Source organism: Lampris incognitus, chromosome 11, assembly GCF_029633865.1.
Source record: "Lampris incognitus isolate fLamInc1 chromosome 11, fLamInc1.hap2, whole genome shotgun sequence".
Taxonomy (NCBI): Eukaryota; Metazoa; Chordata; class Actinopteri; order Lampriformes; family Lampridae; genus Lampris; species Lampris incognitus.
In genome coordinates, this window is record NC_079221.1 from 16,811,218 (window position 1) to 16,839,084 (window position 27,867).

Sequence of the window (27,867 nt, forward strand, 5' to 3'; positions counted from 1 at the left end):
CCACAAAACTGATTTCACAGGGATTTGAATTATACATTTATAAATGAGGCGACATATTGCTATCGTAATACACGTGCTGCAAGTGCCAGCCCAATTCAAAAAGGTTTGGTCATTTAACACATCAGAGTTTAAGGACTAGTACAGAAGTGACCTGTATTTAATATTTCATCCATGCTTGTCATAGATAGATATTATAATTCCTGAAATTCTGGACTAACAATTTTGAATTATAATAAAATTATATGCACCTATCACACAATTAATGGAAATGAATCCTGAAGTTAGAGGAGCTTAACTTGCAAATTTCATCTGAATCAGGCGAATTTAAAAAAAAATCTATAAAAAAAAGACTACATATCCCAGAAACCTCCGGCTCTGCTAAATTAAGTCACCTGATCAGGAAACGAAGGAATGCCAACACAATGTTTACAACCACCAGGCTGTCAAATGGTTCACTGTAATAGCTGTTCATCAATCGATATATCCGATATTATTTGTCAAAAGACGATTGAGTCATGCTGGTAGCGGAATAAATGATTTCTACCGTAAACCAGGTAACGTATCTTCTCTCTTTACAAGCTAACGAGCGTATTAGCATTTGGCTAAAATGTTAACGGTAACGCTAACTGGAAAATGCTTTTGGTCTGAGGTTTAAATTAGCAGATATTGACGAAAGCAAGCTCCTGTCGGAGTTTATCCTCGTTTCTAGTAACATTGACATTAACCTTAAATTGGAAAGTCATATTTTTTAGACCAACAATTCATAAGTTGGTGTAGTTACATGTTAACTTGCTTGTTAGTTAAGGCTTAATTGCTTTGCAATGGAGATATTGTCCGTAGTTCATTTGACCATAAGCTTGTTGAATGTATGACGTCTTCGGATAATTTGATTTGCATTTTGATTTTTTTTCTTTTGCCGGGGGCGCTATTAATCCATTACAATTCCACGTACACTTTATACTGCAAACTCATTCACTTATTGTACATTCTGTGTACAACTGTTAAGAGAGTATCGAAGTTTTAGTATTTTAGATGAATTACTTTAAAAACAAAATCAGTGAGGAATGACGGAATGCTTTTAGGTTTTTACTGACTTGGCTAACTTCATATCGTCTCATAAACTATTTCCCGTCAGCACCAATTGTGGAGATATTAATTTACATAATTGCTTTGCCAGGACAGAACTCGGCCATGGTAGCCCTAAAAATTATTATGCTATTAATTTGCTTTTTGTGTTTTGCAATTTACTTAACTGGGTACATTTCACTAAGCTAAACTTGGGCATGTGCCTTTTTCCATTCATTCCCAGTTCTACATCTAGCTATATCACACTCCAACCTATAAATTGCCTCAGCTGGGCTGCGAAGTTTATCCTTTTGGATTTTCATCCCAGCGGCAATATTTAGTCATGCACAGTAATATGACTGTTTTAAAAATAACTTGTAGAAGATTCATACTGGATGATTTTTAGTAATGTTTCCTATTTACATCTAGAGTCCTGCCCAACTGAGAAGGCCTTTCAGAAGTTTTCATAGAAGAATCCTTTTAGAGGATTTGCAGGTACTGCTATATTGTAATTATTGATTTACATCAACATATCCAACATTTAACAATGTACATATGACAGGGTAGGTGATGAAAAGCACAATATGCACCTGCTCTTGGAATTTACCTTTTTGTCTGTAATAATACTACCCCATGTTCTTGCTAAATGTTCCGTTCATAAAATAACTGGTCACGTCACTTTAGTTGGAATGTCATTTTTGGTTTTTACAAGACCACACTATCATGGAGTTCTGAGAGAGCCCAGGGTACAATTGTAAACAAATGATGACCAGTATAGTAAGAAATTGCACATGTGTACAGGTATGCATTTGTATATGTTTTTGCAGGCATGTGTGTTTGTTTCCATGCTCATGTTCACGCATGTGCGTTCTCTATCCCGCAGTGTCCAGATGGTGTGGGTGTTCATCATGAACCGGATGGGCTCTCAGTGCAGTTCGTCAGCCCAGAGGAGACGTATGGCCCTTGGAGTAGTAATACTCCTCCTGGTTGATGTCATCTGGGTAGCCTCCTCTGAGCTTACCTCAGTAAGGGTACTCTTTCAGTCAGTCAGCTAATCTTTCCTTTTCATGCTCTTCTAGTCTTCTCCCAAGGCCCAGTACAGAACATGGTCACTGGTTTAAATACGTGGAATTAATTTCTCCTCTAAAATACAAGTAGATATGAGAGCTATACTCCACGATGATTTGAGAGAAATGTGCATTCTCACTGGGCAACAGGGGGACCTCATCAACTTCTACCTGTAATATTTATGTACTTTATTTGCTTAGGAACTAGCATGCAAGGGGATGGTTTCAACAGGCAAAACATGAACTGGTGCTATACTTTACATTAATGCTTTAACAGCTAAAGGCATTGTTGGTTTGAGCCTGGTTTATAATCTGTCCTGGGTGTCTTCCTTTTCTCTTCCAGCTTTGTTTCACTCTGAACAGAATTTACTAGAAGTGCAGGGCATCTGGGTAGCATAGCGGTATATTCTGTTGCTTGCCAACACAGGGATCGCCAGTTCAGATCCCCGTGTTACCTCCGGCTTGGTCAGGCTTCCCTACATAAGCAATTGGCCGTGTCTACGGGTGGGAAGCCAGATGTGGGTATGTATCCTGGTCGCTGCACTAGCTCCTCCTCTGATCGGTCGGGGCGCCTGTTCAGGGGGAAGGGGGAACTGGGGGAATAGTGTGATCCTCCCATGCGCTACGTCCCCCTGGCAAAATTCCTCACTTTCAGGTGAAGAGAAGCGGCTGGCGACTTCACATGTATTGGAGGAGGCATGTGGTAGTCTGCAGCCCTCCCCGGATCGGCAGAGGGGGGTGGAGCAGTGACCGGGACAACTCAGAAGAGTGGGATGATTGGCCAGGTACAGTTGGGGAGAAAAAAGGGGTAAAAATAATTAAAAAAAAGAAATGAAAATCAGGAATGCCCATGATGGAAAACACAAATTTGCTATGCCTTTAGTCGTTGTTACCATTATTGCTTTTTATAATCAGCTACAATATAAAGAGGGATGCATTATGGGGGAAAGAGAAGGTTCTGGGTGGGACTTGTTGGCTTAGGGCTTATGTAATTTGACTAATAGCTTTCTATGGTCACTTCTTCTCAGTATATATTCAAGCATCAAGAGTACAACAAGCCCTTCTTTAGCACATTCACCAAAACGTCCATGTTTGTGCTGTACTTAATGGGCTTCCTGCTGTGGCGGCCTTGGAGGCAGCAGTGCACAGGCACCCTGCAACGGAGACGCTCTGCATTTGTAAGTATTCATTGCCCACTTCCACCAGAGGGGGGCAAGATGTATCTTGAGTGAAGAAGGATAGGAATTATGTGCTGAACTTAGGTGAGGTGTTGGGAAGACTAAAGACTAAGACTATAACAATATATCACCACTGTAACGTGTGTAAGGCTTGGAGACAAAAAGAAATAGTTTATAGAGGCAAGCTTTTTTCCCCTTTCTTTTCATTTATTTATTTACTTATTGTATACTACCCCACATACCTATTAGGGATTCTGATGTCCCAGAATTATCCTGATTCAGAGGACATTCTAGCCACCACCCTTGATTGTTATGGAGAATTTCAGCTCTGTATTAGAAACCTTGGTTTGACTGGATTTTTTTCAGTCAGTCGGCTCATGGAATGAATTCTGTCTTGCTACAGTTTGCAGATGCTGAGGCCTATTTTGCTCCTTGCACCACAGAATCCATTGTGAACAACTCTTTGGTAAGCCAGCTAAGTTGTTCAGGTTCTCTACTGGTTTAATAAATGTTATCATGAGCATTATACACATAGCATATGATGGCTGTATTGAATTTGTTGTTATAAAATTAATGATTTTAATTGAAACGTTTAGTCAATTAGGGTCAAATAAAGGGTTCGTCTTAAGGACAATCCATACTTTCTGTGTCCACGAGCTTTTTTTTTGATAAACGTTATTTACACAATGGAACTACAACAGGTTTACCATTAATTTGTGTTTAGTGCAATGCAAGTGATCAACATGAAGACACATATGACACAGCAAAGACAAGAGGGAAAACTAGACTCGAACAGACCGAGAGAAAAAAAACCAGAACAGCAGCAATCATACCACAAAAAAAAAAGCAGTACAACAATATAACAAAAACAACAACAACAATATTACAACAAAAAAAACCAAATCATAATGTTGGGTATCGTAGCAGTCTATTCTGTTGCCTACCAGCACGGGGCTCGCCGGTTCGAATCCCCGTGCTACCTCCGGCTTGGTCAGGCATCCCTTCAGACACAATTGGCTGTGACTGCGGGTGGGAAGCCGGATGTGTGTATGTGTCCCGGTCGCTGCACTAGCACCTCCTCTGGTTGGTCAGGGTGCTTGCTCGGGGGGGAGGGGGAACTGGGGGGAATAATGTGATCCTCCCATGTGCTACGTCCCCCTGGCAAAACTCCTCACTGTCAGGTGAAAAGAAGGAGCTGGCGATGCCACATGTATTGGAGGAGGCATGTGGTAGTCTGTAGCCCACCCCGGATCGGCAGAGGGGGCGGAGCAGTGACCGGGACGGCTCGGAAGAGTAGAGTAATTGGCCAGGGACAACGGGGGAGGAAAAGGCGGGAAAACCAAAAAAAACAACAACAAACATAATTTTTGGTTTGATTTTCTTTTCTTTTTTTTGAAAACTTTATTTTTTGATTTTCAAGTTTTTTAGAACAGGTATACAAGATACATGAACAACAAAATAATGAAAAAAAGACATGTAGAAATTCTCCCTCCTCCCCAAGGCTCAAGAAATAATAATTAAAAAAAGGACTATGCATGGACTTCTTATTCCAATTCCACATGATAACTTTGTTTTTGAAGACAATATAACAGTGTACACATATATCTGTATAAATATTGTTGTTACAACCAGGTAAAAAAGTACATTAAATTAAAGGGAAAACCTTCAATAAAGTCTATGAAAGGACTCCAGGTCAAAGCAAAGTTTTTGCACGTTTTACATATTTTATATTGGAGCTTTTCTAAAGGTAGAAAGGACAGCACCTCCCTTAACCACTGCAAAAATGATGAAGCTTTATTTGACTTTCAATTAAAAAGCATAAGTCTGTGAGCTAGCAATGAAGCATTTGCCTGCAAAATTGTGACTTTACAGTTAGGGGGTGGTATGCCAAAGATGGCTGTGTGAAAATCAGGGGTTATGGTCTGTTTATGGTTTATGGTTATGGTCTGTACACCTTCTTTCGGTGTGGGAAGATGGCAGCGTGAATTCACATTTGCGGTGGTCTCACCCAGTACTGTCCATGCAGTATCTTTGTCGACATCTGTGTCTTAAGTTTTGTCTTTGTTTGATGGCTGGGAGAGCTGGCGCTGGAGCGGCTTGGAGAACGGGGCAGGCTAAGCTAACTGCTAGCCCATGCAGACCAGCAGTTCCGATAACAGCGAGGGGGGTCTGGCAATGGCTTCACCTGGCGTTGACTGGTGTTTTTTATGTCGTCGTGAGGAGTCCGGGGAGGTGTGTTGAGGGTGTCTGGCTGGGAGAGCTGGTGCTGGATCGGCTGGGAGAGCTTGGTCTGCTTCGTCCAGTGGACCCAGGGACCACGGCCCCCTGGCTGGAACTGCACCCAAGGAGGAAACGCCGAGGGTGGTCTGACAGGACGCAGAAGCGGGTGGGCTAAGCTAACTGCTAGCCCACGCAAACCGGCGGTTCCGACATTCATCCTGGCTGGCATTCGTTCCCTTGGACAGTGATTTCTTGTTTAGTTTTGACATATTTGCTAGTTTGGATATGTGAGTTCATGTAGTTTTTGGATGTGTTTTTGTCTTTGTGTTGTACTGCTGTAGGCTGGGGGAAATGGCATTTCGTTTCATTTCATGTATGCAAGTGCATGAAGTGAAATGACAAAGTGTTCCTGATTCCTGTTTACAGACTTGTGAGAATACATTAAATATATGTCCCCAGTAACTGTTGAAAGGGTCATGCCCAGAACATGTGTCCCACCTGGCTTAGATTTTCTTGTTGCATTCTTATGCATGCGTATAGAAAAAATAACAAGTAGGTAAATTGTATGTCTGTGTATGGTCTGAACATACAGATGCCTGTGTGGTGTCATGCTTGTAAAATGCTAGAAATGGCAATACTTAAGTTCAGATGAACCTCCAAGGAACGAAGAGGATGTGGGAGAGATTACAAGGGATGAGGTGATAAAAGCGTTGCAACAGATGAAAAATGGAAAAGCTGTGGAACGGGACAATATACTAGCAGAAATCTGGAACTACTTAGGTGATACTTGCATAGGGTTCCTGACTAGACTCTTCAACAACATAATATAGACTGGGGGAATGGAGAAAGAGCATATTGGTACCAATCTACAAGAATAAAGGTGATACTCAAAATTGCAACTACTAAAAAGGGATAAAATTGATGGGACATACAATGAAGTTATGGGAGAGAGTGATTGAAATAAGACTTAGGAATGAAATGACTACAGGGAAAGAACAATTTGGATTCATGCCTGGAAGAATCACCACAGATGCATTATTGGGGAAGCAAGTCATATTTGGATAGGTTAAGTTTGAGACCAAAGGCTGGTGAAAATGTGTCTAATAATTTAACTGCAATATCAATGTAAGATCTATCCTGTAAAAATAGAGTTGTATCATCCGCTAGCTGACTCAGAAAGATTACCTTCCATACTGTCAAAATACCTTTGAAGTTACGTTTTTTTAATGTAATATGCTAAAATTTGTATGGAAAGTAAAACTTAATATGGGGAGAGTGGACAGCCCTGACGGCTCTCCTGTTCCATTCTAAATCTTTTTCATTCCGTGGAGCCATTTAATCAAACTATTCCCAAAAGCATATGAGGTGCATATTGATTGTTTAAAGTTTTCTCCAAATCCAGATAAATCAAGAGCTTTAATTATAAATTGATGCTCCATAGAGTGAAAGGCCTTGCGAAAATCTAGAAAAAGAATGACACTATTATCTACTATTAAATCTGAATAGTCTAAGATATTAACGATGAGTCAGACATAAAGCCATTCTGAGATTCATCAATAATGTAATTTAGGACTGAAATGAATTCAGCAATCAAACGATTTTCTTTTTTTCTCATCTTTCTTAATATTTGCACCTGTTTCAGTTAAAATTTTACTTAACTCAAAGTACAAAATATTTCCCATAAGTGTTTTCACTTTCTGCCATTTACAGATACTCAGTTATCTTATTTTCAATCATTAAATTTAGAGATTAATTGAGTAAGAGTGAATTATTGATCTTCAAGTAAGCAGAAGTCATTTTAGTTACTCTATTTGATGACATATTCAGAATCAGTATGGCTTTATGGTCTGTTTGATGAGCCAGAATAATTTCAATTTTACACTGTGAGTAGCATAAGGATTTAGAGATTAACCAGAAATCTATTCTTGACTGTAAAGAGCCAGACTTGTTTTTCCAGGTAAATTCTATAGAGTTTTGATTGCTGACTCTGGATATATCAATTAAGCTTCTCCCATTCATACAATGAATCAGTTTTCTTTGTCAACTTGGTCATCTATCAACATGATCATTTAGAGTAACAATGAAATCTCCACCCAAAGTAATCTTCATATCAGAGAATCTTTCTAAAAGAGCATCTAGATTAGTTTTTAAAGTTTCAAACAACTCCTTGTTTTCCTTAGCATTGTTATAGCCATAAACGACCCAAATTATAAAAATATGGTAAGACAGATCCATAAGAACGCAGTGTCCATATGGGTCAGCTTGAGTAAGGATGATCTTCACACTGATTTATGTTTACGAGTTAGTGTTCCTGCTGAGTGTTGATTTCCATGTGACATTCTGAAGTCCTCCGCCCATTGCGATTTCCAAAATTTATAGTCTTCATCAACAGAATGGGTTTCCTGGATCAGACGAAAGTGTGCATCAAAGTTTTTTGCATGAAGAAATAATGCCTTTCTTTTAGTAATGTCTCTCAAACCTTGAGCATTAACTGAAAAGAACTTTACAAAAGAAATTATTAAACAGAACAACTGTCACTGTAACCTGAAAGCTTGTTATGTGCAGAAAGCAGAACTTATCCTAGCTGAATCTGAATGCAGGTATCAGATCAATTAGTGTATCTTCTTGTTATCCACAAATGCTCTCCTTCCGACAAAGTAAGCAATTTTATCTTGATGGGCTTTCAGGATTATTGGCCACAATCGGTTCCATTTTTTGTGATCCTCCTCCTTGAAGTGGAGATTTCTTTGCTTCAGGTATTCAGAGTGTTTGGATATCTTCCAGGCCATGTCGCGAAAATGTCTCAGAGAAGTGAAGGCTGACATCACAGGCTTGTGCTTTGGCTGGGTGTTTTCTGCAAGCCTGTGAACTGAATCATTCACTTCCAGAAATTGTTCTTTATAGCCCGGAGGTACGTTTTGACATATGTCAATCACCTTCATTCTCACCTCCACCTCTTCTTCTTCAGCATAGGTGCAGATTCCACCTTCTTTTGTAATGCACCAACTTCAAAACTTTGTTTTCAAAAGGCTGGCTATCTTTTCTTTGGCTTTGCTGACTCTGTCAACCATGTTTTGTATTGTACCTTTTATGTCTTTCCTGTCAGCAGAGAGAAAGTTAATTCAAGATTGGAGGTTTTCAATAGACTATCCATCAAGTAGCCTTGCGCCTCAGTCGATGTTGTCTGCGGTTTCTTGTTCCTTTTATCCTTTTTTGAGAAAGGCAATTTTGTAGGCATAACGGGTGGGCGACCTTCACTTTAGTGTTTAGCTGAAGAGGTGTGTGATATTACTGCGTTTCAGCAGATGATCTGATGCTACTTCTCTGTTTAAGTTGGAGACAGTTCCATAAAAGCATCTACCACTCTGCCACCATCTTGGCTCCCTGTGTCTGCGAGGGTCCTCTTTGGTCCGCATGACATAAATGTCGTCATCTGCCCATGTCCGCAAGGGTCCGACTCCTATGAAGATGTTCGCACGCAGCCCAAAATTTGTGACTGCATGGACTGTATGCATAGCAAGCGCACCGACTGCGCATACTCCAGATGACAAAATTGATGCTTGTTTTGAAGAGAGGTAGTGCAAGGAGATCCACCATTACCCACATTTATATAATTTGTCTTGGAAATTTACAATTTCATTTATTTCCCTTTTCTCTTAAAATCCTGTCAGTACACAGCCCTCATGTTGGTTGGGCAGACTGATAAACTTCGAGTCATTGACCAGTGGAAAACCAAATGTTTACTGTTTAGAGGGGTTGTCAAAATGAGCCCACTCTCTACCAACAATTCAGAAGACAAGACATCAATTATAGCAGACGCTTTTATCCAAAGCGACATACATCTGGCTTGTATACAAGCCAACTACCTCTAGTAGGCATGCCTGTGAATGTTCTCATTCATCCAGGTCATGGTTATCCAAAGGAGTTGAATCAAGTGCAACTGGACTTGGTATCAAGAATTGATATCCTCTCTGGAGTCGTTGTCAGAGCTATAGATCTCCATCGTGTTCCGATGTTTACCAACGCCCATCGCTAACAGAGCCATAGATATGAGTGGCTCTTTTGTGTACCAATGTTTGGCCGCGCCCGTCGTTATTGGAGCTATTGATATGCGTGGCTCTCCTGTGCTCCGATGTCCAGCCACGCCCGTCGACATCGGAGCTATTGATTTGCATTTGTTTAGCAGCGATGGTCATTGGGGGTATCCTCCAACGAGGATAAATTCTGAGTCTCATCACCAGCCAGTCAGACTAGCTTGGTCTAGTCAGAAAGGCACGAACTGAGGGAGCCTCTTGGATGAGAGGCGAAACGTCTTCACGGATATATACCAAGTCCAGTTGCATTTGATTCAACTCCTTTGGATACCTCTAGAATAGTAGAGAACTACCTCTACAGACTACCTCTACCAACTACCTCCAGTGTTAGGAGTCTAAGCCAGACTATTACTGGATACTCGTCCCAACCGGGGTTTGAACCCCCTGATCTCTGGCGTGAAAGCTGGTGTGCTTACCTACTGAGCTATCTAGCTGCTAAAGCATACAAAGAATATCAAGACAGGCAAATGGCATTAAACTCCTGGCGAGAAATCGCGCAAACGCTTGGGAGAGATGAAAACTCGTGCAGTCAAAAGTGGAAATATCTGCAAGACAGATATTAAAGGCCAAGAGAAAGCTGAAAGGTGGGGTGGGGGGGGGGTGCATGCATGAAACGCCAAACTAACACAGACCCTTCAGTGTAGTGTGAATGGAATTGCATGCACATCTGGTGCATGTCTGTTTGAGCCTCTAGTTGCTAGCAGTCTCTCCTCATATCTTTAATGATTAAAAAGTAATTATTAATTTTTATCATTTCACAGTTGGCTGACAGTGCAGAACACCAAGTATGTAGCAGGGCTGGGCTAACATCCTGAATTGTATAGCTGTACAGCACAATACAAAGTAGATGTGGGATGGAGTCACCTGAGGTTAAAGAGGTCACCTCACTAGCATGTTTTTCTGGTTTAGACGTACCTTTCTGTGTCTGTCCATACCTTTTCAAGGTAATGAAAATAATGTTAGCTACAGACATCTCCTCCTTTCTCGTAGAGTGAACCCCTGTATGTTCCTGTGAAGTTTCAGGATATGCCAGCAGAGAATTCATACCGTTTCAGTGGAGACTCTCAGACCTGTAAGTAAAATATTTAAGCAATTATTTTCTGCCTTTAAGTAATGGTAAACCAGAGACGATTCAGCAAAATAATGAGGGCACTGTGAAATTAATATCATCTTTCTTTCAGGTGTACATATATTTTGTAATTAAGTTGAATGAGCTAAATTAGAATAAGCTAGAATAAGCTAAGAATAGAATAGAATATTGTATATTATCATGTCATTGTGACTATAATGTATATAGAAATATAGTAATACATCATTATTATAGCATATAGCAGCTATAATATATCAGTTAGTGATGAACACTGTTGCTTGTCTCTTATAAAGAGGGTCCTTGGTTTGTTTCCGCCCATCTGTGTGGAATTTGCTCATTGAATTAGTGTTTGTCCTACAATCCAAAGACATGCATGTTAGGTGAACTAGAGTCTCTAAATTACCATAGGTGTGAATGGTGTTTGCACGATTTGTGTGTGTAGGCCCTGCAGTGGCAATTTGTCCAGGGTGTCTCCCTGCCTCCAGCCTAATGCCTGTTGGGATAGACTCCAGCCCCCCACAACCCTGAATTGTGTTTCGACAACAGATGGATGGATGATAATATAATTTTGAACAACAGAGAGCAGTGTTGAGCTACAAAATGACATGGAGTGCCTCTGTTTAGAGGCAATAAAAATTCAGTATATAGCATAGAAACCTCTGTTTGACCTTTTGAACAACCCTCAGGCTGTTCTCACATACCATCATGATAAGAAACAATAGGATTACACTTCTTCAGTCTAGGCTGTACTCATGGAACAATGGTCAAATATGATGATCACTTTGGCTTCTGGGTTCTCACACTTCTTCATAATGGATTGTAGAGAGCTGTAATTGAACTCTATATTGTAGCTGGCTGATACGGTTACACAGCCTGGGGACATGCACAAATGGTTTTTGGAGAACAGATTAGTGTGTTTATTGAGTTTTAAATTCCAGGATGTCACCTGCAAGAAAATTGACCAGCCTTGGATTCTGCTCAACCATTGCATTAGTAATTTATAAGCTTAATATTTTGTGTAGGACAATGTATGGACTTACAAATGTGGAGTGTGGAAAACGTGTCTTTGTTTATACTCGGGTATTTCAATAAAATTTTGTTTTTCTCCTATACTTTCCACACGTTTATTCCTCTCTCTCCATTTCTCCCTCATGGCAGCCCCCAAAAAGCAGCGTGTGCGTTTTAGCAATATCATGGAAGTACGGCAACTGCCCTCCACTCAAGCTCTGGAGGCAAAGCTGTCTCGGATGTCCTATCCAGCTGCCAAGGACCATGAGACCATGCTTCGCACCATGGGCAAGCTGACTGTCACTGATGTGGCCAAAATCAGTTTCTTTTTCTGTTTTGTGGTGAGTAGGGGCAGCCATTGATAGACTGGCTCATCAGGTTGCAAAACTACACTGCTGTGTTCAGATACAGGTTCAGTAGTGTGCTGCTGTTATTGCTACTGCCGAAGTGATGAAGGTTTGAAAATGTTTTTGTCAAAAAGTATTGAGAGAGCTCATTATTAGAATGATATAGCCTGAAAAAAACAGCACTGTTGACTGTCCTTAATTAGGATAGTGTCAAATTATATAAGTTTAAATAACATTAACTATATGACCACAAAGACAGATGTGAAACATGGCCAACTCAGGATGTTTTTTTTTTTATTAAGGCCTTGAGCCAGTAAAATTTGAGGGTTAATATTGTCCCTCTTGCAATCCTCCCCTGTCTCTTCTCACTTTACTTTTACTCTTTTGTATATGTTTGGAAATGAAAAATTCATGGCTTGTGTCCGATTCACTTACAGTTGTCCAAAACGGACCTTTGCGATTCAAAATGGGGGAGAGATATTGATTCATCCACTGGAACCACGAGGCAAAACATTTTCATGGCAATGGTCATCGGATAAATCCTAAATATCATTGAGGATGTTATTAACCTGATGATCCCCAACGAACTTTTTTTTTTTTTAAATACCGTGTTTCCCGGACTACAAGTTGCACCGGAATACAAATCGCACTCAGCAAAAAATGTGATATTGCGAGGAAAAAACATAAGTCGCTTTGGTGTGTAAGTCACATTTATATGGTGGTACAGTAGTGATGCGTGGGTGAGGGTTTTTTTAATACCTGCATCCACCCAACCCATTCTGAGAGCCGATCCACACTGCCCGACCCACTAAAATGTACGTTAATTACCACTTGAACCCAACCTGACCCACAGACCTCCAAATTTTAGCCTAGGGTACAGCAAAGTGAGCGGCGTTGCACTATGTTGTGTTTGGGCTGTTTGCCCAGCATCATACACGGACTACGAGACACAGCCTTTTGCAGCTTAGCCTGATAGATCTGGGTCCAGGCTACTAAATAAACAGACAGATTGTTCCCAGTGGTGTTCTTTATTGTTGAATAGCAGCAAAACAAGTAACCTATCATTAAAGACGTGAACTTATTCTGTCTCTTTCTTTCTCTCTTGCTCTCACAAATACACACACGTCTCTGCTATCGGACCAAAAAAAGAGTTTTGGCGGTGTAAACAAAAGCTAAGGATACCACTTAAGGAAAAAACTCCTAGGTGAAGCCGCAATACTCTAAAACACGGGCATCCGGGTAGTGTAGTGGTCTATTCCATTGCCTACCAACACGGGGATCACTGGTTCGAATCCCGTGTTACCGCTGGCTTGGTCAGGCGTCCCTACAAACACAATTTGCTGTGTCTATGGGTGGGAAGCTGGATGTGGGTATGTGTCCTGGTCACTGCTCTAGCGCCTTCTCTGGTCGGTCGGGGCGCCTGTTCGGGGGGAGGGGGAATAGCGTGATCCTCCCAAACGCTACAACCACTGGCGAAACTCCCCACTGTCAGGTGAAAAGAAGCGGCTGGTGACTCCACATGTATCGTAGGAGGCATGTGGTAGTCTACAACCCTCCCCAGATTGGCAGAAGGGGGGGGAGCAGAGACCGGGATGGCTCGGAAATTAGGGTAATTGGTGAAGTACAATTGGGGAGAAAAAGCAGGAAAACAACAAAAAAAAACACTCTAAAACACATGCATTGACCAAAATCACAATTGCAAATTGATGATAAAGCTGCTTGTGTGTGTGTGTGTGTGTGTGTGTGTGTGTGTGTGTGTGTGTGTGTGTGTTTGAGAGAGAGAGAGTGACAGAGAGAGGGGAAAAGAAGGTAGACTAGTAATGCACAGCCCAGCTTATTGCACGCAATGTTTCTGTAAGGCTTTTACAACTTACTTGGAGCGTTGCTTTGTCACTTTTCGACCCGTATCCCGCCCAAACCCGTGATATTTTCTAGTAAGCTTTGTGGGTCGACCCACGCTGTCTAGTGGTCTTAGCTGAAATGCAGTGTATTCTTTCCACAAAATAACATTGTATGATTAGTTTTGTAATATAAGTCGCAGGATCAGTCAGACAAGTAAAAACAGCGACTTAAAGCCCGGGAAATATGGTACGTTCTCACCTGAACGTTTGGTGTTGTTGGAGGGAGAACAGGAATTCTGTGGTCAATCAGACAAAATGACTATTGGTAACTAGAAGTCCAGTATCGTGTGGTCAAAAAGGCTTAAAGAACAATCTCAACTCAGGAAAATTAATAGACATTGTAAATAAATAGTGTGCAGTGTAGTGAGAACACCAATATTCATCCAAGAATATGTATGTCAGCAGTGAAGAACATGCAAGCAAGGACAATAATAAAAAGTTAACATTAGAATAGTATAATAACATACCAATACAATAATGGTATAGTATCGATTGGGGTAATGTAAAAAAAATGAGCTAAATAAATAAATGGAGTAATATTTGGACGGCACATTGGCACTGTGGTTAGCACTGTCGCCTCACAGCAAGAAGGTCCTGAGTTCAAACCCCAGGGTTGTCCATCCTTGGGGGTCATCCCAAGTTGTCCTCTGTGTGGAGATTGCATGTTCTCCCCATGTCTGTGGTGGGTTTTCTCCGGGTGTTCCAGTTTCCCCCGCCATCAAAAAGACATGCATGTTAGGGTTAATACTCCTGTCTGTGCCCCTGACTGAGGCACGGCAAGACGAACTGGAGTTGGTCCCCGAGTGCTGCACGGCGGCTGCCCACTGCTCCTCGCTACACAGCTAAGATGGGTTAAATGCAGAGAGGAATTTCCCCACGGAGATTAATAAAGTATATCAAAATAAAAAAAATAAAAATATATAATTAAATTGATGGGTTACAATGGACATCTGCATGTGTTGCCATATTCCATCAAGTCAGTCAAATAACTATTCATTACTACTTTAGATTTTGCTATAAATTATTTTGGAGCCACTATTGGGCAATAGATATATAACATGGTTTGGGGCCTTTTCAAGATAGACCCGGTACAAAGACAATGTTTTGTACGTTTTCAGTTTATGCAGCAAACACTTTAAAAAAAAAAACCCTCATAAAGCACGTTTTCTCTGTTATTTTGTGTTTCTTGCTGGCCTTGCTTTGCTTAATACAAAATATGTATATAGATATAATGCTCCCATATTTTTTTTTCTTGCTTTGCAGGTAAGTTGGCATAGAAAGTGTTTAGCTACTACAAAACTAATACGTTTGGCTTGCATTTTTGCCAGTCATGAATGGTGTAAATGAGCAGAAGGTTGCACTTTGTGCCTGCGGAAACTTTTAGTCCCGTATCTTTTAAATTAATTGATTTTTTTGAGGGAGATGAGTCAGGAAACTAAGAGTTGTTCACCCACAAGATGATGGTATCAATTCAGTGTGACATCCTGTGTGCATACAACAGCGTAACAACCCACCTGAAGAACCAGAAATAGAGTTGATATTATTCAACAATGAGGTCTTGAAAGGCTTTGGTTTACTCGCCAAAGTCTTGAAAAGTATTCAAAAGGATTATTACTGAGTTGAAATGTACAGATGTCCTCACAATTTCTTTTAGATTTTGACCAAATGTTAGCCCATGTCTTCATATTACTGGCTGTGAATAATAGCCTTTGGCGTTGATGTGTCCTGCTTAATGATCGTTCAGTAACTCATTCAGATTAGCAATTAGGGTGCTGGGAAATGTGTGTAACTTTAAAATGAGACGTGCATGAATGCTGTTAGAGATACTATGTCACATGTCACACCCGTGTAATATCTCCGTCCCTCTCACAGTGGTTTCTAGCCAACCTATCCTACCAGGAGGCACTGTCCGACACGCAAGTTGCCATAGTGAATATTCTGTCATCCACTTCAGGTGAGCCTGTTTGATCCCCATTGTGCTGTATGTCAGAACAACAAAAACATGGTGGGCATCTGGGTAGCGTAGCGGTCTATTCCATTGCCTACCAGCATGGGGATCGCCTGTTTGCATCCCCGTGTTACCTCCGGCTTGGTCGGGCATCCTTACAGACACAATTGGCCATGTCTGCGGGTGGGAAGCCGGATGTGGTATGTGTCCTGGTCGCTGCACTACCGCCTCCTCTGGTCGATCGGGGCGCCTGTTTGTGGGAGGAGGGGGAACTGGGGGGAATAGCTGATCCTCCCACATGCTACGTCTCCCTGGCGAAATGCCTCAATGTCATGGGAAAAGAAGCGGCTGGCGACTTCACATGTATCGGAGGAGACGTGGTAGTCTGCAGCCCTCCCCGGATCGGCAGAGGGGGTGGAACAGCGAACAGGATGGCTCGGAGAGCAGGGTGATTGGCCAGGTACAATTGGGGAGAAAAAGGGGGAAAATAATAATAATTTTTTTAAAAAAGAATAACAGAAACATAATGATTTTGAAGGGAGCACAACTGAATTTGGTGGAATTGAGAGCACATGTCACCTCATTTCCCCCATCATTTATTTCTTAGTCTTTGTGAAATGAAATCTCAAGTTTGATATTTTGTTTAATCCTTAAATATTACAAACCTGCAGAGTTATCTGCTGTTAACTGTTCCGACAGGCTGCTGAAACACAGCCTAATTCAACTTTGTTCCTGCACTTGTTTCCTCTGCAGGCCTGTTTACTCTCATCCTGGCAGCCATATTTCCCAGTAACAGCAGTGACCGCTTCACCTTGTCCAAACTGTTAGCTGTGGCTCTGAGGTAAGGGTTTTACAATAAATGTGTTGACAGCCATAGACGAGGAGCATGCTACAAGGCTTGTGCGCTTTGTTTATTTCTCCATGAGTTAATGTTGGGTTTTATGTTGTTAATGTGTGTCTACTGTGTATTCATGCTTTAAATCAACCAAACTTTAATCTTATCAGAGAGCGTTTCATTAACGCCAGCCTTGGCAACTTTAATTCAATTTCCCTTTGATTTCACAATGTTGGTTTTGTTTGCAGCTGTGTTGGGGGTGGGCTGTAATAAAGCAATAATTTTGATGAAAATGGAAGATGAATGATAAAAGGAGAGTTGTCATTTAAAATGGTCTGTATCCATTTTGGAAAGCTCAACCTATTTCTAAAATATGGAGTATTGGCTCTATAATGGTGTTTTTTTATTATTCTTATTTGTTTCTTTCTTTTACCAGTTTAATTCCTTAGGTTACCTACCATACTATCTTCACAAAGAACTGCAATTTTATTCTATGGAAGTATCTGATGTTGAAATTAATTTCTTGAATTAGTTCCATCAGTTTGCTATGTTAAGAAAACATAATTGGTGACACTTATAAACTGCCCCTCATAAACTGCACAGCAATGGAGTGCTGTTAGCTTATCACCAGCTTAGTTAAAGTAGCCTACTTATTTCCCTGCAGTATTCAAAATATGCTCATAAGTCATGAGCACTCAACAGTTCTGTCCTTTGGATAGAATTTGCTTGTAAAAGCTAACACTTGGGGGTGGCACAGTCGTTAGCGCGGTCGCCTCACAGCAAGGTCCTGGGTTCGAGCCCCAGGGTAGTCCAACCTTGGGGGTCATCCTCTGTGTGGAGTTTGCATGTTCTCCCCGTGTCTGTGTGGGTTTCCTCCAGGTGCTCCGGTTTCCTCCCACAGTCCAAAGACATGTAGGTCAGGTGAATCGGCCGTACTAAATTGTCCCTGGGGTGTGTGTGCGCGTGTGTGTGTGTGTGTGTGTGTGTGTTGGTCCTGTGATGGACTGGCGGCCTGTCCAGGGTGTCTCTCCGCCTGCCGCCCATCGACTGCTGGGAGGGGCTCCAGCATCCCCATGACCTTGAGCAGGATAAGCAGTATGGATAATGGATGGATGCATGGGTAGTTCTATCGGTTGACTTTTGATTTCAAACGTCACACTTTCTCTCATATTTCTTTGTCTAGCATGGGAGGTGTTGCCCTGGTCAGTTTTTCCAGCATGGACAACCCTGATGGAAAAGGTGTCACAGGTAAAAAGATGTGTAAAATAAAGATTGTCAGATTAAACATCTCACCCTTTCCAGCTGTTTGCTAGCATGCCTTAAAATTAATACTGAACCCAAAATTCTGGTACTGTAATTGTGTCTTCGGAAGGTTCTTTGTGGTCATTGGCAGGGGCTGCGCTGTATGCTGTCTACATTGTCATGATAAAGAGAAGGGTGGACCGTGAAGATAAACTGGACATTCCCATGTTCTTTGGTAGGCCAAACCTCATGGTCATAAGTCTTTTTAAATTGCATATCCGTTTCATCTAAGTTTCAGTGATGAGTTGCGTCAAATAGTATAGTATTTCATTTTCATTTACACTGCATATTGTGATTGAAAATACATTATGTAATTATATTGTGGGCAAAAAGTGAAAAAAAATCCTTAAGTCAAAGAAACTGGTGTTTATTTAGATATCTACCAACGTTACATGTAGTAAAATAATTATCATTGCTTTAGCCGCAATCACACAACCCATTTGTGTCAAATCAGTTTGACACATTTCAGTAAGCAACCCTCGCAGGCTTTTAGGGTCTTTCCTGTGTCAAACGTATTTAACAAGCCTGCTCTGATTGACAGCTAAGATGTCAACACTGTAAAACTAGAGAACCCTATCACTCTGCTCTGACTTGTTTTTAGCAGTATACTCACAATTAACATGAAGCATTCTCTCAATAACTGTGCTGCCATTCCGTATCCTTTTGGGTGTGATTGTTATTCAGCTCACCCAGGAACACAAACTTTGAATTTGAATGCACTCAACATTCAAAATTACAGCCTCTAGATACTGAAATATTGAAAATGATGCTCTTATGAGAAATCACAAAATGGATATTTATGGTTTATGATTGGTGCCCTTCCATTATGCTGAACCTTAAACCGTTTTGGTTCATTGAGTCCCAGTTGCTGTGTGTCTCCCAGGGTTTGTGGGTCTTTTCAATCTGCTGCTTCTGTGGCCCGGTTTCCTCCTGCTCCACTATACCGGGTTCGAGGCTTTTGAGCTGCCCAGCCAGCTGGTGTGGACGTACATCCTCATCAACGGCCTCATCGGAACCGTCCTCTCCGAGTTCCTATGGCTCTGGTCAGCCCCTAAAGCTTTTCTTCTGCGACGGGCAGTTTTGAAACATGCCAGTCGCGATTCACATTTTGAAAGTTGCCATGTTGCCTACTTGAGAACAGTTTTAAACATGCTGATGTCATTCTTTAGTAGCTTTATAGACTTGCACTCCCCTCTAACATGGGTAAATATTAACTGAAGCAATTCTTCATAAAATACTTCAACTTTTGTAAAATATACCAAGGCTTGTTCAGTTATCTGACTGATAATGCTGCATTGCTGTCCACAGGGGCTGTTTCCTCACCTCATCCCTCATAGGGACTCTCGCATTGAGTCTCACCATCCCTCTTTCTATTATGGCAGATATCTGCATGCAGAAGGTAAGTTTCACATCAGCATGCACATCAGGAAGGCAGTTCCTGGGCTCAGAATTAGAAATGAGATTTCTCTACATTTCATTGCAAAAGTGAGATTTTAGATAATATCCAAAGATTATTTTAAGAAAGTTTTGTTGCATCTTGGTTTTTTGAGTATGGTTGGATATTTGTTGCAAAACACATTTTCTGCCAAGTAGTTGAGATGTTTATGCAGTTAGGTCTTTGTTTTGTTGGCATTGATGTGTCTCCTACCTCAAGAGGATAGGTCTGAACAGAGTGTAATTAAAAGACTTAATTTGGCAGCAATTTAGGTCATGTGTGAGACGCCGTCTTTTAGCCCGAATGTTATTAGCTTTAGTCAGATCTTTGTTACTTCATCCAATTGTTTTGCATTTTCTAATTTATTACATTGGGGTTTTTTGTATTACTATTTTCGGTCATAACAGGCAAATCCTATTTTAGTCCTGTTTTAATCTCAGGATATTCAAGCCAGTATTTTATACTGCAGTGCTCACCGGAGATTCTACCTGGGCTGACAGTTGGTGTTAAAGGGTCAAACTAAGTTAGTCTGCCCTGCATAACAGCCCTGGTAAGGGTCCAGGTTGACGGCTGGGTCAAACTGTGCTTTACTTGGTGTGAACGTTCACAATTCAACCTCTGCCACTCTGGGTCTGAGTCAAGTCATCCACTGTGCTAAACACAGATTCAGATCAGCTTTGTTTTTATCCCCCCCCCCGTTTCTCCCTAATTGTATCTGGCCAATCACCCCGCTCTCTGAGCCATCCAGGTCGCTGCTCCACCCCCTCTGCCGATCCGGGGAGGGCTGCAGACTACCACATGTCTCCTCCGAGTCACCAGCCGCTTCTTCTCACCTGACAATGAGGCGTTTCACCAGGAGGACATAGTGCATGGGAGGATCACGTTATTCCCCCCAGTTCCCCCTTCCCCCCCAAACAGGTGCCCCAACCGACCAGAGGAGGCGCTAGTGCAGCGACCAGGACACATACCCACATCCGGCTTCCCACCTGCAGACACGGCAAATTGTGACTGTAGGGATGCCCAACCAAGCCGTAGGTAACACGGGGATGCGATCCAGCGAGCCCCATGTTGGCAGGCAACGGAATAGACCGCTACGCTACCCGGACGCCCCCAGATACAGATCAGCTTTTGATGAAATGATAAGATGACAGCCTCTAAAACATTTCAGTATACTGTGCATCCGGAAAGTATTCACACCCCTTCACTTTCTCCACATTTTGTTATGTTACAGCCCTATTCCAAAATGGATTAAATTCCTTTTTTTTTTCTCGTCAATCTACACACAATATCCCATAATGACAAAGTGAAAAAGGTTTTGTAGAAATGTTTGCAAATTTAAAAAAAATAAAAAACTGAAATATTGCATGTACATAAGTATTCACACCCTTTGCTATGACACTCAAAATTGAGCTCAGGTTCATCCTGTTTCCACTGATCATCCTTGAGCTGTTTCTACATCTTGATTGGAGTCCACCCGTAGTAAATTCTAATGATTGGACATGATTTGGAAAAGCACACACCTGTCTATATAAGGTCCCACTGTTGACCGTGCATGTCAGAGCAGAAATCAAGCCATGAAGTCAAAGGAATTGTCTTTTGACCTCCGAGACAGGATTGTATCGAGGCACAGATCTCGGAAAGGGTACAAAAAAATTTCTACAGCTTTGAAGTCCCGAAGAGCACAGTGGTCTCCATCATTCGTAAATGGAAGAAGTTTGGATCCAACAGGACTCTTCCTAGAGCTGGCCGCCCAGCAAAACTGAGCAATCGGGTAGAAGGGCCTTGGTCAGGGAGGTGACCAAGAACCCGATGGTCACTCTGACAGATCTCCAGCATTCCTCTGTGGAGATGGGAGAACCTTCCAGAAGGACAACCATCTCTGCAGCACTCTACCAATCAAGGCTTTATGGTAGAATGGCCAGACAGAAGCCTCTACTCAGTAAAAGGCACATGACAGCCCGCTTGGAGTTTGCCAGAAAGCACCTAAAGGACTCTCAGACCATGAGAAACAAGATTCTCTGGTCTGATGAAACCAAGATTGAACTCTTTGGCCTGAATGCCAAATGTCACGTCTAGAGGAAACCAGGCACCTCTCATCACCTTGCTAATACCATCCCTACAGTGAAGCATGGTGGTGGCAGCATCATGCTGTGGGGATGTTTTTCAGTGGCAGGAACTGGGAGACTAGTCAGGATCGAGGGAAAGATGAATGGAGCAAAGTACAGAGAGATCCTTGATGAAAACCTGCTCCAGAGCGCTCAGGACCTCAGACATGACAACGACCCTAAGCACACAGCCAAGACAACGAAGGAGTGGCTTCGGGACAAGTCTGTAAATGTCCTTGAGTGGCCCAGCCAGAGCCCAGACTTGAACCCCATTGAACATCTCTGGAAAGACCTGAAAATAGCTGTGCAGCGACGCTCCCCATCTAACCTTACAGAGCTCGAGAGGATCTGCAGAGACGAATGGGAGAAATACCCCAAATATAGGTGTGCCAAGCTTGTCGCTTCATACCCAAGAAGACTTGAGGCTGTAATCACCTCAACCAAGTACTGAGTAAAGGGTGTGAATACTTATGTACATGCAATATTTCAGTTTTTTATTTTTAATAAATTTGCAAAAATTTCTAGCAAACCTTTTTCGCTTTGTCATTATGGGGTATTGTATGTAGATTGATGAGAAAAAAAAGGAATTTAATCAATTTTGGAATAAGGCTGTAACATAACAAAATGTGGGGAAAGTGAAGGGGTGTGAATACTTTCCGGATGCACTGTATATGAGGTTCAGTATGATTTTATGACTCTGTAACATTCCTGAGCCATGTTTGTCGATGAGATACAAGAGATGCATCTCCTTATGGGACGGCATAGGTCTGGAGGTAGAGTGGGTCATCTAGTAATTGGAAGGCCGCTGGTTTGATCCCCGGCTCCTCCAGAGAGCATGTCAAAGTGTCCCTGAGCAAGACCCTGAATCCCTAACTGCTCTTGATGAGCAGGTTGGCATCCTACATGGCAGCCTCTGCCATCAGTGTATGAATGTGTGTGAATAGATGAATGAGAGGCATCCATTGTAAAGCACTTTGAGTGGTCAGTAGACTAGAAATGTGCCATATAAATGCAGTCCGTTAATTCTTCTAGTATCGACTTGATTTTAGAGCTTGAGATGTAGTAGGGATCAAATGGCAATTAACAGAAGGACCTTTCCTTGATTTAAACTTAGAGTACATACTGTATAGGCTACTTAATGTATCTCTCATTATAGTAATGGAGAAACAGCAAAATTGATCACCATGTAAAGCAATAATTTGAGCAAAATGACCACCTCTTTGATTTGGCCAACCAATTTGATTTGAAATACTTTGACATAATTTTCTCACACAAAAAGAGAGTGTCCCTGTAAACCATGTGGATATTATGAAGAGTAAAATTAATCAAGGTACGACAGATGGCTTCCACTCTGTGCTGCTCTTACTTGTTTTGTTTACCATTGTTTGTGAGTCTTGTCTCCACTGACTCATATTATATAAACTACTTCATTTTCCTGTCTGCAATCTTTACTGAAGGAACCTACAGTCCCCAAGTTGCTTCACTTCTCTTTTCTACTCAACTGAGATATTCAACCTTAAAAAGATGTATTATATCTGTGTCATGTGCACAACCTGCCCAGTGAAATTCTTTGTGCAGTATGTGTGAACTTAATTGCCAGATAAAACAGATGCTGTTTACGAAATGCAGGATTTAGGAAAAGGCAGGGTTCTTACTGATTAAAGTAGATGTTACTGTCTCTCCCCTTATCTGTGTGTGTGTGTGTGTGTGTGTGTGTGTGTGTGTGTGTGTGTGAGTGTGTGTGTGTGTGTGTGTGTGTGTGTGTGTGTGTGTGTTGGCAGGTGCGTTTCTCCTGGCTGTTTTTTGCTGGAGCAGTCCCAGTGTTCCTCTCCTTCTTCATCGCCACTCTCCTGTGCCACTACAACAACTGGGATCCCGCCATGGTGGGGCTAAGGAGAGTGTTTGCGTTCATCTGCCGCAAACACCGCATTCAGAGGCAAGGAGTCGTTTGAGAGCTGATTGTCGAATCTGGAAATCCAAACACACACATAATGGGGGGAAAGGGAGCGATATTTAAATAGTTTTCGTGTGTTTGCACACATCCACACACCAGGGATAAGTTTAATTAACTTAAAATTCAGTCGATACAGAAGGTAGATTTTGACAAAATTGGGAAAAAATGGGAAATCTTTCTTTAAATAGGTCCTGATGTCTCGTAATGTAGGTCTTAAATTTATACATCCGCCTTCAAACTTTTTGTTTTCTATCCTGTCTCAAATATTTACAACTTTTACTTGTTAATGTCTGTTTTTGTAGCCACTCTGTTAAGATATTATGAAAAGCATGTATTACTGATCATTTAGGCTGTTAAGAGTGAATGTGCTGTAGCATTAGTTTGTGGATTGTTGTTTCAGGTAGCATTCTAACTTGAGTGATCTAAACTGAATTTACCTCATCTCTGACATAGCTTTGCATGCACAAACATGTTCATACCACACACACACAAATACACACACACACAGTCACACGCTCTGTTCTCCTCTAATGCTGTAACAAGGTCAGTGGCTTTCATTGGTATATTAGGGCTTTGCTAAGTCTATAATTATATGTATGTGCTTGACTGACTGTCCTATACCTGTCAGTTCTGTACTTAATTCCTCTCTGAATGCTTGTTCCAAATTAGAGATGGATGATTGTCTTAATGATAGTTGTCAAGGTGATGACTGTCATGATGATTGACACCCTACTTTCTCCGCCTCCAGATTGCCAGAAGAGAGCGAACAGTGCGAAAGCCTTATTCCTCTACATGTCGTCTCCCCTGATGATGGAAGCTTCTGCTCATGATCCAATGACTAATCACAAAGTACATGACCACCCAACCCTTAGTGTGTGCTGGGTCTGAAATTACTATGAATTTAGTTTTACTGCATTTTCTCAATACATTGTGGGGATGTAAAATGAGGAACTTAATCTTTTGTTTTCTCAAACCCATATAAAGGTTTTGGACCAGAACATTTTAATTTCTGGTACATTATTGCCCCACTTTCAGGTGATTTTTCTCTTTAAACATCTGCAAAGCATTTATCTGATTCCTTCAGTGTTTGGACATGGTGGTGAGTGAGTAAGAGAGACAGGACATAACCAGGGCAGGATGATGATCGCACAAATATTTTAGAAAAGAGATTGGCCACCCACTCAACATAGTCAGGATTTCAGTATAGCTGTTTATCTCTTCACTATTCATAGGCCTCCTCAGTCTTTTCTCGTTTATCCACCCCCCCCAAACCTGCAAAGCAGTTTTCAGCAGGTCAGAGAGAGCTTTTGAAATTGGCATGTCGTTTCTAATAGAGGTGTCATCTGGAAGTCAATAAAAGGCAATTCAGTGTAAATTTATGCCTGTCTGTTGGGTATGTTGCTAACATAGGAAGTCTAGGCCCCACCGGTGTATATGTCGTCCTGTGTGCATCCAAGCATAGAGGTCTGTATTTGTCTGTGTCTGTTTGACGTGTGTGAGCAGTGGTAAATCTGTACATTTCAGCTCCAGTTACATTTGCTCATCCTGCTATGTCACTTGTTTTGTCTCTTAAGGTGGCGAACCTGAAGCTTGGAGGAGGTGACAATCTTGGAGCTATCAGAAAGAGATGTTGAAACTACCCCAGTGCCTCTTATAAGCTTATTTATTTTCTACCCTGTTGGGAAGACTGACCCTTGTCAACAAATTCATCTCCCCCCCCCCCCTTTTAAATTTTCTACACTTGCGTAGCTGTTGGACTGAAATTCTCAGCTTTTGTTTTTTCCAGTGTTCCGGTGTAAAGAGGAACTTTACGGTACTCGAGGTGCTGGACTTAATCAGTATTTAGAATAGTGTCATATGGCCACTTGAAATGGTACAAGTTCAGCTGGATGATAATGTTAACAGTGGGAGGTGCATCCATGTTCTGTAAAGGGTCTGACCCAACAGAAGTTTTTTTTTGTTTTTTTTTCTCCTGTTGATTTAGGGGAGGGAATGGCTCTGACTAGTAAAGTGTCAAAATGTGTTTGCAGGCCTGTATGATCAAAGCAGCCAGACTTCAGATTCACAAACTGCAAAAGATTATGGAGGGTTCAAAAGGACCAGAACTTAACTCATGGTTTGCAAGCCATTCCAGGTTATTCAAGACAATGTCATCCATGTAACCTGATCAAAGAAGCTGCCCGTGAGTATTCAGGGCTCTTTTCCCTGGTAGAGAGCAAATCCAGTCATGAGGCCTCTTCTGATGGTATTTGTATCACCAGGGTTAGATTTATGATGATGGTCATTACCTATTCACCGCATTCAATTTCATACTGTCCTGAACAACAGGAACCCTGCACCAGCTAAAATCCTTGCCCTCTCTAATTCCACCTGTATTTCCATTTTAAGTGTGACCTGAACATTCACAGAGATTCACAGGAAAATACTAGCAGAGGTAATGTCTTGCCTCTTGATTGTCCAATTGGGATTTTCAAATGTACAGTTTAAGGAGAGATTCTTAAGACAGGTTATAGACAGTTACACAAATAATTTGCTAGATTTAAAAGGGTGCAACTGTTCCAACACAGTGACAAGTCCAAGGTACTCAGCCTGGGCATTTTGGGTTAAACCGAATATTTGGAGTGACCTTGTAAATGATATGTTTTGTGAGATCTTAAGCACAGGTCTCATGTCCTTCAGATGATACTTAATACTGCCAGGGGAGAGTTCTAGACTATAATAACTGTCGGCAGAAAGTAGCCATCATTTCTTTTTAAGTACAGAACTAGGATTGATTTAGGTTAAGGAATCCTGTGCAAGTCCGTTATTAGAAATGAAGAGAAATGAAAGCACATGTACATCCCACGGACCATTTGCTGGAACAGCTTTCCTGTCATACCTTGTTCCTAACCACATTAGTCTGACAATGCTGGATCATTAAGACAAACTGTGATTGAGTTGTGTGTGGGTTTTAACCACATGTTTGAATGTGAACTATCACAAACCCGTCCCCACGATAAGCTACAACAATAGTCATTGCAGATGAACGGTTTCCATTTCAACATGGCGGTAAATTTCGTGCACAATGAGACATTAACTAAGTATTGATGTTCTATTGTGGATTTAAGACAAACCACTTAAGAGTCCTGTTGGTGAGAAAGCATACTCTATTGCTTTGCAGTCTTACATTTCTCGTGCCCAGTGCAAGCGTTCAACACTATTCAGACGTTTCATTGATGGAAACAATTGCAGAAAAAATTTTGGTTAGCAGCCAAATTACTTGTTTAGTTGCAGCTGAGATTACAACTTTCCTTGATTGGACAGTGTGCCATGATTATTGTCTAATAATGACTTTGTATTTAATGTTGATTTTATCTTAAATCTGCCCCTATGTATTAGTGATTTCATGTGATGTGTATAGAAAAAGCATTTACACTACATTTGTATTAGCCTCAATGTCTGTCACGTAACCCAGGATGCCCACACTACATTGTACAATTGAAGGCAAGTTATCAATGTTATTCCTCTATTGCTGACAACTGTGTATGCATCTTTATGGAGTGTTTGTGTTGCATTCTTCACAGACGGGAGACAGTTTATGACTGGACTGAAGTGGCAGAAGTGATAACCCTCCTGTACAGCTAAAGGATTGGGTTGAGCACTTTGAGTGAAAGCTCTAGCCTTTTCTAACATATTTTTTGTAATGCAAACCAAATGTCTACAATGATTGAAATTATTCAGCACAAAATCTGGGTGTTTTAGGAAGCACATGTTGAAAAATATTTCCACCGCTCATGTTGTCTGTGTGTAGACTGACCTTTTATTATTGGTGCTTATAGAAACATGGATATTATTTTAAGGTTTTTTGTTTTTTTTTGCTTTCTCAGGTACTGTTTTTATCAGCACGATGTTCTTTGTTTTTGAAGTGTAATTCATGGTCATGTTTTCTGAAGATTTTAAACAAGGCCAACGGTGATGGTATCTCCACATTCACCAACATAAGCGCTTGAATTCTCTATCACTTTACATAAGCCTGTTTTCATAATTAACGCTGCACTATTAAAACTACATTTTTTTACATCTGTCCCAAATGGTTTTTGGTCTCGCTTTTCAATTTAGATTTTTGTTTTTTTGTTTTTACTATCTCTAAAGATATTGGTGTTATGGTGGATGAGACCCTTTTTTCTGATTTTGTCTTGCTCAGCATAATATTGTAATCTTGTTATCAGTTACACAACTAAAGTATTTGTTGGTAAAATAATGCTTTAGAAAAGCCAAGATATCACACATAGCCCTTTAAAAGACAAAATCATACTGGCTTAAAATGGTCTGAGGCCAG

The 27,867-nt window shown here is 41.2% G+C and overlaps 1 protein-coding gene across 1 annotated transcript; it reads left to right on the plus strand.

Annotated features, from left to right (window-relative positions):
* The first annotated feature begins 414 nt into the window (after positions 1 to 414).
* LOC130120791 (solute carrier family 35 member F5-like) lies at positions 415 to 27,605 on the plus strand. Its single transcript, XM_056289535.1, has 16 exons — positions 415 to 554; positions 1,495 to 1,560; positions 1,949 to 2,090; positions 3,161 to 3,310; positions 3,714 to 3,776; positions 10,615 to 10,696; positions 11,873 to 12,063; positions 15,843 to 15,924; positions 16,672 to 16,759; positions 17,937 to 18,001; positions 18,126 to 18,230; positions 18,939 to 19,098; positions 19,364 to 19,454; positions 23,377 to 23,531; positions 24,298 to 24,398; positions 25,124 to 27,605. Exons 3-15 carry the CDS (start codon positions 1,956 to 1,958, stop codon positions 24,377 to 24,379), a joined length of 1,449 nt encoding a protein of 482 aa, XP_056145510.1. The 5' UTR covers positions 415 to 554; positions 1,495 to 1,560; positions 1,949 to 1,955; the 3' UTR covers positions 24,380 to 24,398; positions 25,124 to 27,605.
* Positions 27,606 to 27,867: the final 262 nt, after the last annotated feature.

Excerpts from the sequence above, each read along its gene's own strand:
- LOC130120791 (XM_056289535.1), top strand. The coding sequence starts at position 1,956 with ATGGTGTGGGTGTTCATCATGAACCGGATGGGCTCTCAGTGCAGTTCG. Across the intron at positions 3,777-10,614 it reads CCATTGTGAACAACTCTTTG|AGTGAACCCCTGTATGTTCC; the intron begins GTAAGCCAGCTA and ends CCTTTCTCGTAG. Across the intron at positions 12,064-15,842 it reads GTTTCTTTTTCTGTTTTGTG|TGGTTTCTAGCCAACCTATC; the intron begins GTGAGTAGGGGC and ends TCCCTCTCACAG.